The sequence below is a fragment of the Artemia franciscana genome, chromosome 21, assembly GCF_032884065.1.
Source record: "Artemia franciscana chromosome 21, ASM3288406v1, whole genome shotgun sequence".
NCBI lineage: Eukaryota > Metazoa > Arthropoda > Branchiopoda > Anostraca > Artemiidae > Artemia > Artemia franciscana.
Genome location: NC_088883.1, coordinates 24,853,459 through 24,867,996, shown reverse-complemented (window position 1 = coordinate 24,867,996; position 14,538 = coordinate 24,853,459). Strand labels below are relative to the sequence as shown.

The 14,538-nt window shown below is 33.3% G+C and overlaps 1 protein-coding gene across 2 annotated transcripts in view; it reads left to right on the top strand.

The window, feature by feature from the left end:
• LOC136041104 (phosphatidylinositol 3-kinase regulatory subunit alpha-like) overlaps positions 1-14,538 on the top strand; it is a 271,528-nt gene that overhangs the window by 179,115 nt on the left and 77,875 nt on the right. For both annotated transcript variants that reach the window (XM_065725659.1, XM_065725661.1), the window contains one exon: positions 10,684-10,869. In XM_065725659.1, the coding sequence (XP_065581731.1) occupies positions 10,684-10,869 (186 nt within the window). The remainder of the gene's footprint in view (positions 1-10,683; positions 10,870-14,538) is intronic.

The following is a 14,538-nucleotide window of genomic DNA, read 5'->3' as shown; positions in this document are numbered from 1 at the left end:
TTGTTGGATCCATAGGCTTTTAATGGCGTTGTACAGATTTCAACTAAATAAATAAGATGCAAAATAAAAAACAAAAATAAATAAATTTTCTGCCCGACCAGGAAGCCGAAGTGAGTAGTAGGCCTAAATGGAGGATTCATGTGGAGCCAGATTTCTGAAAAAATTCTCATTGAAAAAAATTAAATTAAAATTGAAAAAAAAGTTTTTTCAATTAAATTTTTTTTTAAATCTCTTTAAAAAAAAATTTCTGAAAAATTTAAAAAAAAATTTCTGAAAAATAAAAAAAATATTTTTGAAAAATATTTTAATTGAAAATTTTTTTTTAAATTAAAAATGAAAAAAAAATGAAGTTAAAATAATGAAAATGAAATTTCATAGAAATTACAGCCGACGGTTTCTCTACTTTCAAAATTCGTGTTCAATGGGTGTGCATCATGTGGTGGGTGCGCCATACGTGGTGGCACAAGTGGTACTCGAAGATGCATATGTTGCAGGAGAGTCGGTGAACCCTCTCTATTACTCGGTTGTAACCACGCAGAGGCGATGTGGGAAGCCATCTATCGGCGTTATAAAGAAAAAAAAAGTAATAAGGCTGTGAAAGTGCATTTATTAAAGGCCAAAATAAAGTAAGCTCAGTTATATTCTTCAGAAAGTCATCTCAAGGGATTGTGGATCCTCCTGTAAAAAGAATATAGAAGAACTTACTCTTATTCGCTAAGTCCGATTTTGTTTTCATGTTTAGTCAGTTACACTTTGGATATTTCATGTTTCATATCCCTTTACATAAATGGCACTGCATTTGAAAAATCTCCAAAATTTCAAAAAAAAGGCTCTTTGATATTTATGCCATCAAGACTTGGCCATGGGGACAATTTTTTTCATAAGACCCACCTCTCCTTCTAAACGACTAAACATGTAACGTGGATTTTCGTGTACAAAATCGTCCACAGAGCCTTAGGGATTTTGCTTCCTCCCATATATATATATATATATATATATATATATATATATATATATATATATATATATATATATATATATATATATATATATATATATATATATATATATATATATATATATATGTATATATATATATATATATATATATATATATATATATATATATAATATGTATATTATTTGCTCTATTTATGAATTGTCTTTATCTAATTATATTTATTTTAAGACGGTTGTATAAAACAAAAAGAGGGAGCAGAGAGTAAGAAAAAAGTAACATCTTGCAGTAATTAACTCTGATGAAGACAATGACCATATAAATGACTTCAGAGAAGGCAGGAAAAGTTAAAATAAAATAGTGCAATTGGGTCATTCAATTTGAAGGATAGCTTAGCTGGAATAACCGGAATTTTGGTTTCCTGCAGAAATAATGGCATTAGCAGTGTTGTACCTTTTTTCAGAAGATAATTGTTAGAAGTTTATGGGTTAAAAAGAATATATTAGGCCATACCTATGGCGTAAATCTGGACCTGACTTTTTTTTGTCATATAAAATTGTGGGCATTAAATGACATTAAGTTAGGAAAACATCTAAAATGCAAAATATTACTTAGATAGCATGCAGACAGACCACTTTTTTGTTACGGCACTATCAACTGTGGATATAGTCAGACTTCCATTTACTTTTGAAGATAAAGCCCAGATTTTATTGATCGTGCCCTGTCGACATGTAATGAAATATAATGCAAATTCTTAACTCAATAAAACAGAGATGGATAACAAAAGAGAAACAATGCTCCATTCTTTGGATTACTAAACAGTTATTCGTAACATGATGGTAGGTGGAGCTTAGTGTCTCCATAAGGATATTCATAAATGTACGTGGAGACCTGGGGAACTGATGTGCTACTTTGGGAAGAGCAGTAGTTGTGATATCCATCCTCCCTCCCCCCCCTCTCGGGGCTTTACATCTCAGGTTTTTAATGTTCTTTAAAGGGAAGTAAGTTCAGGAAATGAATTCAACGAACGGTTAAAGATTGCTGTGATTCTTGAGTTATCGTTTGATAATGACTCATAAATGACTCAAATTGAAAATGATTGAAAATGACTCAAGATTCTTGTGTCATCGTTTGATTCTCATTGATCACTTTGTTTGCTATCACTGTCAACTGTGATTTAAGTCAGAACTTCATTTACTTGCGAAGATAAAGCTTAGGTTTTTACTGATTTATACCATGTGGATATGTAATGCAAATTGTTAAGTCAATAAAATGGAGATAGGTGACAAAGAAAAGCATTATTTTTCATAATCAGAATGGCTAAACAGTTGTCCGTTACATGATCGTATGTGGAACTTGGTCTCACCATAAGGCCATTTATAAATATACGTGAAGATCTCCTGATGGAGCCATCTATGATTAAATAGACTACTTAGTCATCAGCAGAAGAAGAATAGGAGTCGTGAGGACACATCGTGGTGCTGACTGTTAACCTCACCATGGTTTTGTAGTTCTGGCTACCAAACTGACACCGACACCACTGAAGAGAAGAGCCGGAATCAAAATCTAAAGATAGCACAGACTCTAGTAAGCATTTTTGCAAAGTCAAAGAAAGTGAAATAGATCAGTGACCGCATATTGATATTTATTGAGAAACAGGGTGTTGCTGACAAAGAGTGTTGCAGGCTCGCTGACAAAGAACCATCTAGTTGAATTTGTTATAAGGCATATTGTGATAATTTGAAGCAGCAACGCAAAATGTTGCATAAAGATGTTAATAAAGCTACAATGAATGATAAAAGATAGTATGTAGAGAACATGGCAGAGGAGTTAAGACAGTAAATACAGGGTTTAGGCAGTAAAACTCTATATATATTTACGATTGTAAAACTTATACAAGGTTCAACCGGTTTAGGTAAAAAAAAGGGGAAATAACTAAACTTGAAGTACACTGCTCTGTGACAAAACTCACGTTGAGACCCATAAAAACTCACATTGGGACCCATAATACTGATGATCGTACATATACTGTACTTAGATCGTAGATACTCTACCTCAGTAGGGTAACTACTGAGTACTGAAGATAAAAGAAAGGCGACTCTTTTCTTGCACAGAGGACGTCAGCAAACGGTGAAAAAGTTGTTTTGACAACGCATAAAATTAGCCAGTTCCCGAACAACCACTTAGTATTCGCGATATACCCAGATTTGTCCTTGGAATATACTCGTGCTATTTTGTGCGGAGAGATTGATTCTGAACTGAGGATTCCGGACTAAGACAGGAAGATCTCCAGTCTCCAACGTTGTCCCTAGTTGTCATTGACTTGGTTCTGCGAGCGTGTCAATTCTTCAGGGGTTTCCAACTCGATCCTGAGTGGCTGTTTCGTGAAGGCAATTTTGCACTTTGGAAGAGAATGGTCCTCAGAGAGTACAAAACAACCCTTGATAAATGACGAAATTTCAATTATACGCTTAAGACATTGGAACCATAGGACTTTTGTGAAGTAAAGCACCACTCACGATGAGGCTTCACTAACACCAAGGTTTATCTAGCGCTAATTTGGGCCAGTCAAGAATTTTTAATAGAATCTTTCAGCCAATCAGAAATTAAAGGAAGAACCTAATAGCATCAATAGCGCTTGCTATATCTCGGTATTATTAAAACATCATTGCGAACGAGTCTTAAGGAATGCTACCTCTTGTTGTTTGTGGCTTTACACCGCCTGGTCTGTGGAAAAGTGGTAAATAGTGGGCAACACCAGATCCTTTCCTATAAAATTAGACTGCTATGGTAAGCAAATCAGTGGGAGGGAGACTTTGGTCACGGTTCAGGGTTATGAGGCAGGAAGGATAACTTTCAGCCTTATGCACCTCAAGGCTTGGATGCGCTAAAGTCGCCGTAAGTGCTTGTAAAATGAAACGTGTTTATTCTCGATTTGAACTTTACTTTTGTAACTGCATTTCAGGTCTTTTGGTGAAAAATGTCCATGTGAGCTTTTTTTTTTTTTTTTTTGCAGAGGAATTTTTTATGAGAGGGTGGGTAAGGGCAAAATTAAGGCTTTATTTGGTGCTTCACTAGTGTTCTAATGGCCAGGTATAGTTCCGTATGCATGAATTCATTGGGAGGAGGAGTATTTGAAAGGGTAATGTAGACAAGTCACATAATACATGGGGAAAATTGTTGGGAAAGTTGAAAATAGATTGCAAGATCAGTAAACCGGCATGAAGGTAGCACTTCAATGAATTTTTTAAAGAAATTTCAAAAATTGCAAGAAACTTTTGCCAAAAAATTTCCCCTGCACTTGTATTAAAGCAAAATAATTGCTACTTAAAGGTGGAAAAAATCTTCCAAAGATTGGTTTTAAGGACCTCCCCTCCTCCGTAGAAAAACTGAATAAACGCGACCTAAAAATAGATTTCTGTGACCTAAAAATAAATTATATGAACGATTCACAATTTATGAATGATTCACAAGGAACGAGGACATTTTTAACGTTTTTCAAAAGTGAAAAAAAATCTAAAATAAATACTTTGTCTTAGAAACAAAGCACTGTTGGAGTGTAAAATTATCTACCCTCCCCAAGTAAAGAATCTGGGGTTATCCTATTATTATTTTTTCATCGTTTGATCTCCCATAGACATAGACATAGATATTTTGTTTTTATTTTCATCCAAAACATATAAATTAAACAAATAATTTACCATTAACGGCCACTCTTAAGACAAGATAGTCCTGGCTACGGCCGCAATTCTAACCAACATGAATCTGCTAAATCATTTCTTTCCCCCACCCCCCAAAAAAGGGAAAAATCCTTGGGGGGTAAAAAACAAAATAATTAATATTAAATACTAAATAAATAAATACCCTTTCCTCTTATCACACTTCTATCCTCAAACAAACTGAACTGAGGATTCATGTCCATATTTCCCATAAATTTGCCACTAAACAAGACATGTATACTGGGAAGGGAAATGAGAGAAATTTTTCTTTCTCATGAGCAATATTTTAGAAAAATATGTTTGTGTGCCACTAAATCCATTCTCTTTAATGTTAAAGAGCAATAGCTACAAATGTTGATTTCAAGTCATTTCTATCGGTATCATGTTATATAGATTCGCAGAAAGCCAACATTTCTCGGGTCGTTAAATATGATATTGCCTAGTAATTCTTTAGTCGACATTTTACAACTTTCCTTTCCACGAAAAACGGACATGGAACTAATAACTAAGGGGAAGTCCCGCAATAATTATCCGTGTTATACCGTCTTATGACGATAAACTTTTTTGTTCGTAGTTTTTGATTTAGACTCTAGTTGCTAGCTTGTTTTGTGATTAAATTTTCATAAATCAAAGTATGCGGGGTGGGAGGTATAATTTAAATTTGTCAAGTGCATACAGTAAAAAATTCTTGCGGGGAGGGGGGGGGAGAATTTTTGGGAGATTTTTCTGATATTTTTAAATCGTAAGGTATTGAAGTGTTACCCTTCTAGTGACTACCTGTATCTGTATCACGAAAATGTAGGGGAGCAAATATTCTTTTTCATTTTTTTGTATTTTTCACACAAAAAAGTATTTTTCACAGTGTAGAGGGGGGGGGGCAAATTTTTCAATGAAAATACTAAAAATACATGATTCCCAAAATCATGTTTCTTTTTCGTCTCTGCAGGTTCAGTAAATGAATTCCAACAACGCGAGGCTTACAGGGAGGGGCGAGGGTGATAATTCCTCCTCCCCTTAAATCCTAAATTTTCCTGAATTTCTTGGTACTGTTCATTGAAATTATCATAGAAAATGTTTATATATAAAACAAAGTTCACAAATAAAATAAACTTTATATAAAAATGTTTATGTATAAAGTAAGATATCTTTTTTTGTTATTTATTTACTACTCTTTTATTATTATGCATGAATAAAGGATTCAGTATAAAAGTGGATCATCTTCAGGAAAAAGCTCCTGGATATGGGATTAGGATTGAATAAGGAACTAAAAATAACAACCGAAAGTATCTGCACTTTAAAAGGTAATTTAAAAAAAAAAAGGATTTCTGCTATTCATAAGGATTATGTTCCTGTTGTAGAGTTTGTCGTCTCAAGGTATAATTTTCTGATGTTTTTTTCAGTAGATACCATTTTATTTTATCTTTATTTTAAATTGTTCGGTTTTTATAATCAGCATTTTTCTTTTATTTCACTACTTTTATTTCGTATAACCGTATAAATTAATCAAATATGCTTCTGATTGAAATGATTCACTTAAACTTTAAGCCTTATAAGCATGACTTGATTTAAGAATAATCAAATTATTTGCTGATGTAAAGCATTTAACTCTTATTTTTCTATTGCTTTAATAGAGGTGTTACCCACAATTACTCCCCTCCCCGTCAATAATATATCCGATTTATGGCAATAGCCGTACGAGTAGGATAACGGCCAAACATTTTATTTAATCTAATTTAACCACTATTTGGGGTTCTTGTTTCATCGTGCAATCGGAGAAAAGGGCTATAGGCGCTGAGAACTGACCCTGCTTGCCCTTAGTACTATTTTGAATTTATTGCCAACTTTTTTTTCAAAAGTGAAGTGGCCCTAAAACAAATGTATTGTTCAGGGATGTGCTGAGGGGAAGACCTATGAGCTCGCTACCTTTTCCCGAGTTTCCCTGGCACTTCTTATTCAAACATCAATTAAAACTATTGTTATTGTTGCCTTCTCCCCCCCCCCACCTGACGAAAAAGTCCCCTTGTATCTGTCTGATAATGTTATAGATTCAAAAATACGTAACTATCACCACGGAAACCACTTGTATTATGGCCAGGTATGTAGAAAAGGGGACGATGCTTTAAGTCTCTCCTCCCGGGGTCTGGAGATCTCGGGAATTTCGTTATATTTTTTTTTCCATATTTCTGTTAAAATCTCCTACTGAATCAGGCATGAGTGCTGGCAAGATATTTTTAGATTCTATACTTCCTTGTAAACAAAATACTGTGTCCGTGTATATGCAATACAATAATATAGTTATTTTTGTACGTGGGATGTCCCTTCTTCAAGTGTATTAAATCTTTTGGAAAATGGAATTTCTCATTGCCCACTTTCATTGTCTTATAAACCAATATAATTTTCAACAAATTTTTGGTGACTTTCTAAAAGATTGTTGCCTTTGTTCTCCCTTTTTTTTCTTTAAATTAGTTTTTCTCCTTAGAAATTGTATCTCCTAGTTTTCAATATTGTTGCTACCTAAGATTTTCCGATCAATAGAAAATACTGTTTCTGTGGGAAAATATTTTCAGAGAAGATTTTCTAGTTTCCTTAGCATTCATTTAATATTTGAATTTTATGCAAATGCAGCTTTGAAAAGGATTATCTGAAGTCTCTTATTTTTGTTTCTTAACGTTTCATGCTTAAATTATTTATGTTTCTAGAATATTCTTCTAAGAAGCAGCTTTTCAAGGTTCGTTTTTTTATGATGCAGGAAAATTTTTGTCTGATTATTCAGTGCCAGTAAATTATTTAAAAAATTTCAAGGGGTTGTCCACTTCTCCATCAAATAGAGTACAGCCGTAAGCGCCACCTGCTCTCTCATGTTTGATAACCTTCACGTCACTCTTAGACGCACTTCCGCCATGTCACACCTCCTCGCGCCAAGGGTGGCCTTCTTCTACCAAGCGTTGTGCGCGTCACATAGTATACATGATTTTCGAAAATAGGCCACCCCTCAAAAAGCTTATACTGTATCTGAAATAGTCCAGTCGGCAAATATTTTGTCCGATATTACCTTCTAAGGTAAAATGATATATTGGTTAGATAATTATAGCTAATCCTAGTTTGCTTTCTCAAACAGCTCGTGATAACGAACTGTTAGTTCAGCTCAGTTCTGCTCGGGTAGTTCGGTAAGTTCGGCTCGGTTTAATATTAAAAGAAACCTAAGAACAAAATTTTTATAACAATAGATACGCCAAAAGAATTGGCTTTTTATACTGATTTCAAGGTGTATAAGTTCATTAAGTTTAATGTTGCCCTCCAAGCGCCACGAGCCTAAAAAAAAAAATGCCCGATTTTGGAAAAAGATGGGAAACACCCCCAAAATTTCAAGCAATCTTGATGAAAAGTACACCATTAAATTCAGTATGTCAGAGAACCCTACTGCAGAGGTTTCAAGCTACTATATACAAAAATGTGTAATTATATTTTTTTATCAGACATAAGATCATGGATGCGCTTTATTTGTTGTTGTTTCTTATATATTTATATCTGCTGTATAAAATTGAGACAAAAGGAGCATCAGGAAATTTATAATTTTTATTTTAGGGAGAGAAAGACCAGGAATAAATTAGTGTATATGTATTAAGTTGAATCGCTGAACTCGCCTCTTGTCTACATAAGCCTTTAGCATGTACTTGAACATCTCTTCAATTAAATAACATTCGAATAAATAACGTATTGATTTAACAAATAATTTTGTAAACTTATTTAAATAGATACACAAAGCTGAACCTATAAGAAGACTGAAAGATTGTAGGGGGGCTTTAAGAGGGGGAGGTAGACACTATAAATCGTCATTGGGCTAGCAGTATCGATTAATGAAATGTTTTTGTATACTTTTTTAATATTTCTAGCAATTTTCAACTGTTTTCAAAAGCAAATTTCAACAATTCACAATGTGTGTGTTTTGATATTCGACGGCCAAATACAACAAAGACTAACTTTGAAGAATCAATAGCTTAGAAAGTGGTTATTTTAGTATAAGATATTGTTCTAGGGAATTTCGTTTCTTTGTTGTCTCGGGAATAAGAAGTTGACCTCTTTTTGCTAGAAGTCCTGTCTCTTGGTTAGCAACAGTGAGTGCATTTTCATTTTATTTCTTCAAAAGAGAATTCATGCATATAGGAAATCATTAAATGTTTGCCTTCGAATTTTTGTTTGTTTTTCCTTGAAGCAAAATCCAGAACTTTTTTGGATCACAAAACTGGCTATATGTGCCTTGCAAGGGTTACTGACGAAAGCGGTTTTAGGGGAGGGACAATTTACCCGGGTGAAGAAATTTTAGGGGCATTTACGGTTATAATCATTTTAAAAAAATTCAATTTTAATTTTTATTAAAATAAAGTATAGGGCATAGTTAATAAATACAGCGATGAGTAATAGATTAGTTAATTAACGAAATAAATTAAAAATTAACAAATTTAAATATTAATAATATAAATTTTTAAATTAATAATGTTTAAATGCTTAAATAATTTAAATAATAATCTAGAAAATAATCAAAAATCAAACTATTGATTAATAATCAAATTGAGAAATTTTGTTGGTAAACGAAAATTTGTTGAAATTTGGCTTGAAAATTTTGTGAGAGACAGGAGTGGGTACAAATCGAAATTTCGCATCGGGCAGAAGGGAGGCCAGAACCACCACTGGGGCTGGGTATTTGCCTCCTATTTTTCGGAAACTGAAAACATTTGTAAAAAGGTGTAATTTCGCTATGTACATGAGAAAAACAATTCCTTTCTGGAAAAATAGCTACCCTTTCCTTTGGGATGGTTGTTTGTATATTTGTTCGGTGGATATATTTCCGCATGTGTCTCTTTGGATATTTCTCCAGGGGACTACCGATGCAATATACAATTTCTTGAGACTTAATATTAGGCCGATTTAGTATCCTGGATAGTAACAGTATTATTCCGTCATTTTGTTTATTCCCAAAAATATTTCGTTTTGGGGCCTCGAAATTTAAGCAAGCTGTGTTTTTTTTGTAGTTTTAGAGCAAAATGAGATTCGGGAGCTGCTTATCTGAAAGAAATTATTGTAACGTTTTAAGGGGATTAGGTACTTTTGATTTTGGTATATAAGAATATGGGTTAGAGCCTTTAACTGGGATTTTTTAAAGTTTCAGTATGCTAAAAATAAGATGTGAATTATTCACAAATTCTCGGGAATTGTGGGGTCTGCACCCCCCTTTCTATCAAGTACCGTCATGGGATTAGTTCTGAACCCTATCCTTGCACCCCAAACCTGGTATCTATGGTAATGTACGCCCACGGGTGGAATTATCCTAAAATTCTTATGATTTGTCGCTGCTAAATGAAGTTTTGGTTGTTTATGTTTCTGTAAAAAAAAAGAAAGAATAAAAAAAATACTATTTGTGAAATTTATATAAGTTTCTAGGGAAAATTATGTGCACACGATATGTTAATTTGACAGTCTAATGCACTAACACTGGCCTTCAAAAAGAGGTGATATGAGAAGACCTTAATATCAAATTTGCTATTCAATTAAGCACAATATTTATGCTTATTCAATAAACAATTGGAATTACTGTCAATCAATTGTAATAAGCTCTGTTGAGCGCATGCCTACTATGCAAGTATTTAAGCGTAGGCTGGTTCTGACACCATTTCATAAAAATTAGTTTACTACCTTGTAGGCTGTCAATTATGCTAGTATATTTTTTCAGGGAAGGGGGGGGGGGGTCTTGTTTTTACTTCAGCTTCTGTCTCTGTAAATTTAAAGAAAATATAAATATATGCAAACATTAAGCGTTTTATTAAAAATGGATCTATTACATATATTTGAATACAATTAATACTGCAAAGGTTGAATACGTTGCAGGAATCGACGTGGGAAATTGGACTAAATGATTGTAGAACATTAATATATATCCTAGCATTTCTGTCGCAAATATTATTTTAATTTACAAACAGTCGTGTTTAATTGCTCAAATTTGCTTTTTAGTTTTTGGCGCTCCATTGTGCAAGTCTTTCGACCCCTCTTTACAACCAGCACCAAGCATAGTCATGAGATGTGTTGAAACTATCGAGTCTCAACTGAATGCTAATCCCTCGTTAGATGGCTCTAAAGTATACCTAACAACTGTTCTTACTAAAGATATGCGACAAATTAAAGCCGATATTGAAAAATGTAAGTCTTGGTTTCTCTTGTTTTGATTTCCTTCTATCCTACTGAATCTAGGGACTTCAGAAGGGGAAAGGTAATATTCTGGGTAGGAGGGTTACAGCGTTTCAGACCTCTTGTCCGATTCTTGAAGAAAAATCGTGAGTCGTGAAATTTCTCTCCGACTCGTGAAAAAAAAATCAATAAAACCCAAACTAAAAAAAAATAAACTACTCCGAATATTTCGGCCCCACGTCCGGGAGCCTTTCTCTACGGAAAAAAAATTACAACCGACAATTTAAGACTTATTTAAGACATAACAAACAACTAAAACACAACGAAAAAAAAAACATATATAAACAATAAAATAAATAAGAAAAACTCACTTCTTATTTATTTTTATTGTTTATATGTTTTTTTTCGTTGTGTTTTAGTTGTTGTTTGTGATGTCTTTGAAAAGTCTTAAATAGTCGGTTGTAATTTTTTTTTGTTGAGAAAGGCTCCCGGGTGTGGGGCCGAAATATTCGGAGTAGTTTATTTTTTTGTTAGTTAAAGTGTAGTTTTTATATTTTATTTTTTGTTCACTGCTTTGTTGAAATTAAACCCGTTGCTCAATTTTCTCAATTGTTGCTCAATTTCTTTGAGCAACAATTTCTTTGAGCAACAACAGCATCTCCCGTTGCTCAATTTCTTTGCTCAATTTTTCGTTATTATTATATGTTATAAATTTCGATGTAGAAATGAATTTCCAGGCGGAATAAAACGTAATTCAGTCTTCTGTCATTGTTGAATATGAGATGTTTGGTCACGAAGTATAATAAACAAATTATTAATGCCCTTGAAATCTATCTAATCGTGAAGTTCGATAACTGCGACTTGAATAGTCGAATTTTTTGCATAAAAAAGTTTATATGTCCGCCCTTGTAAATCAATGATTACCGTGCCGTTAAATTCATATACTGGATATTTAGCAAAGAAATTATTAATCGCTAATTTTGCCCCTTTTTTAAATGGTAAATAATTTGGGATTTATGTTTTGTCTCTAGAGTTGTTATTATGTTAATTTAGAGCTCGTTGCAGAGAATTTTAAATTAATTAATTCTGCACTTCTTTTCATGTTCATAGTTGCATGACTAATCAATGACAGTTAAACAGGATATGAATTTTTAATATTTGTAGTAGATTTTTTCATAAATACTTTAATATAGAATAAAAGATATAATATAGAAGAGCTCGACACGGCGCTCTAGTCTGTGAGATACTTTTGCTATTGAAGTTGGTATATCTTTAAACCACAGCTTAGATACCAATATACAGTTATGAAAACTCGATTTATTTTTGGGACTCAGTGCGCGGTAGCGATGCTAGTGGCTGGAGACAGGAAACTGTTAGTTTGAATCTAAAAGATCGGAGCAATTGGACAAACAAAACAAAATTGCGTTCTCACCTATGTTGTACCATCTAGGAGGCGCCAAGTTCAGAGCTTTGTACCAAAAACTTCTCATGGGCAAAATAGTTTTCATAACTGTATTATATATCTAAGCTGTGCTTTAATCTGAAACTAAGAGACAACCAGATATAACTTATAAAAATTGCGAATTCAGTTTTTAATGAAAATAGTCTTCATGTGCAGCTCTTTAGTTTTTAATTGCAGCGGACAAAAAAAAAAAAAAAAAAAAAAAAAAAAAAAAAAAAAAAAAAAAAAAAAAAAAAAAAAAAAAAAAAAAAACGCGGTTGAAAATCAGCAAAAAAATAAGCTCTAAGTATAAGGTACATAAGAGCTTAAGAAGCTGTGACTTTCCTTTATATGGTGTATTTGCCTTTGAGAATTTTAATTTCCAATTTTTGAGAAAGTGTTGTCAAATTTAACTAGTTAATTATGTTTATTTATTTTTACGGTTCAACGTGGCAACACTGACATGAATATTTAACTGCCCCAAAAGTTTCGCAATTTTGAAACAACGAAAAGTAAAATATTAGAAAATCCCAATTATTAGATAGAAATCGACTTTAGATGGGTCCAGGGCGCAAAAAATGTTTTTTAGGTAATGTCCTTGGCATTTCGGTACAAGCTACGCACGGGTTACATCCTTAGGGGTGTGAATAATATAATTTCACCACTGAACACAATAATTGGATAGGGAAAATTATATTTTTATTTTTGAAAGTATTATCATTTAATATTAATTCATAGGCTCCTTGTCGAAATAATTTTAATTTTATGGCTCTTTACTTTATCGTCGTGCAGTTTATTGACTGTATAGTTGCGTGACTAATCAATGGCAGTTAAACAGGAAATGACTTTTTGATATTTTTCTTGAAAAGTTTCTATTGTGGATATTTGTATGGGTTTTTTTATGAAAATTTTTTTTCTTGTTGATATTTCAAAAAAGATTTGTTAACAAGCATAAAATAAGTTTTGATTAAGTATCAAGCCTCACTTCTGAATTCTGGAAGATAGAGAGATTTCGTTGGTATGGCTATGTCAGTAACACCAACCTCATGTCCTGCACGATGCAGGTTCCATTCTCCCTGCATGTTGCGCAACGTACACTGTACAACGTACAACGTACTAATATACACCTCAGAAGTGATGTGCAAGCTTTGGCAGCCATGCGCATGCAAATTTTTGACTTGCACACTTTTTGAGAAAAAATCACTTTTTTTACCTTTTTTTTTGTACTCTTTTTGGACGTCAGTGGTTGGCAACCATGGTCAGCAGGAGAATTAAGTCACTACAGAAATCTGCCATGAAAACGTCTCTTCTCTTTTATTTTTGTCTTTAATATCTGTTTGCCTCTTTTTTTGTTCCATATATTCTTTTTTTATTCCTCGTTTTTGCAATATAACTGAGCGGAGGTCTCAACGAAAATATTTACATTTTTTTTTTATTTGTTTACTAGTTGTGAATTCCTTCGTTTTCTTCTTTCTCCTTCGTTTTCTTCGTTCTCCTTCGTTTTCTTCGTTCTCCTTCGTTTTCTTGTGTTTTGCCAGTGTGGTCCCAAAATTTATTTCATTAGATTTGCTACGTCTTGACGTTTCATCCCAAAATTCCTGAAGATCTCATTCTAACATAAATTGTACGTAACCTATCCCGAATTCTACTTTCAAATAGCGGTTTTAAATACCATGAATATTAGATTACATTACAGATGCCAGCGAAAGTGAGAATAACTAGATTCGAGACTCCCCCAAACTTCATGATATATACGTATTTTTTTCCATGTTTTCTTTAACAAGTATAGAATTTACAATTTTTTTAATAATTTCCATTTTTGCATAATGCAGCCTCCTCCTCAAACAAACACCTGCAAACATACATTCGTATTTCGATGTCAGGGTCCAAGCGGTTTACAAGTTTCATTTGTGTAGCACCCAAGTATCACAATTTTGGACCAGTGCGCTTGCGCAATGTCAATGTGCATGTATGGTGGGTATTAGAAACCGTACCAGAAGTATCAAATTCGAACCAGAAGGATCGTAAAATTCTTATTTTGCTTGAAAAAAGAGAGGGTTTTCATTGGTGGTGACTGTGGAAACTTTTTAATTTGTTCCGCCGACTTTTGTCAATTTTTTGCTTTTCTTTGTTTTTCTACCTGTAAAATACTCAATTTTGTTCTTCTTGTTTATCTTCTCGTTTTATCTTTGTCCTTCTCGTCATCTTCTCGTTAATCTTCTGGTTTTATCGGTAAGTGT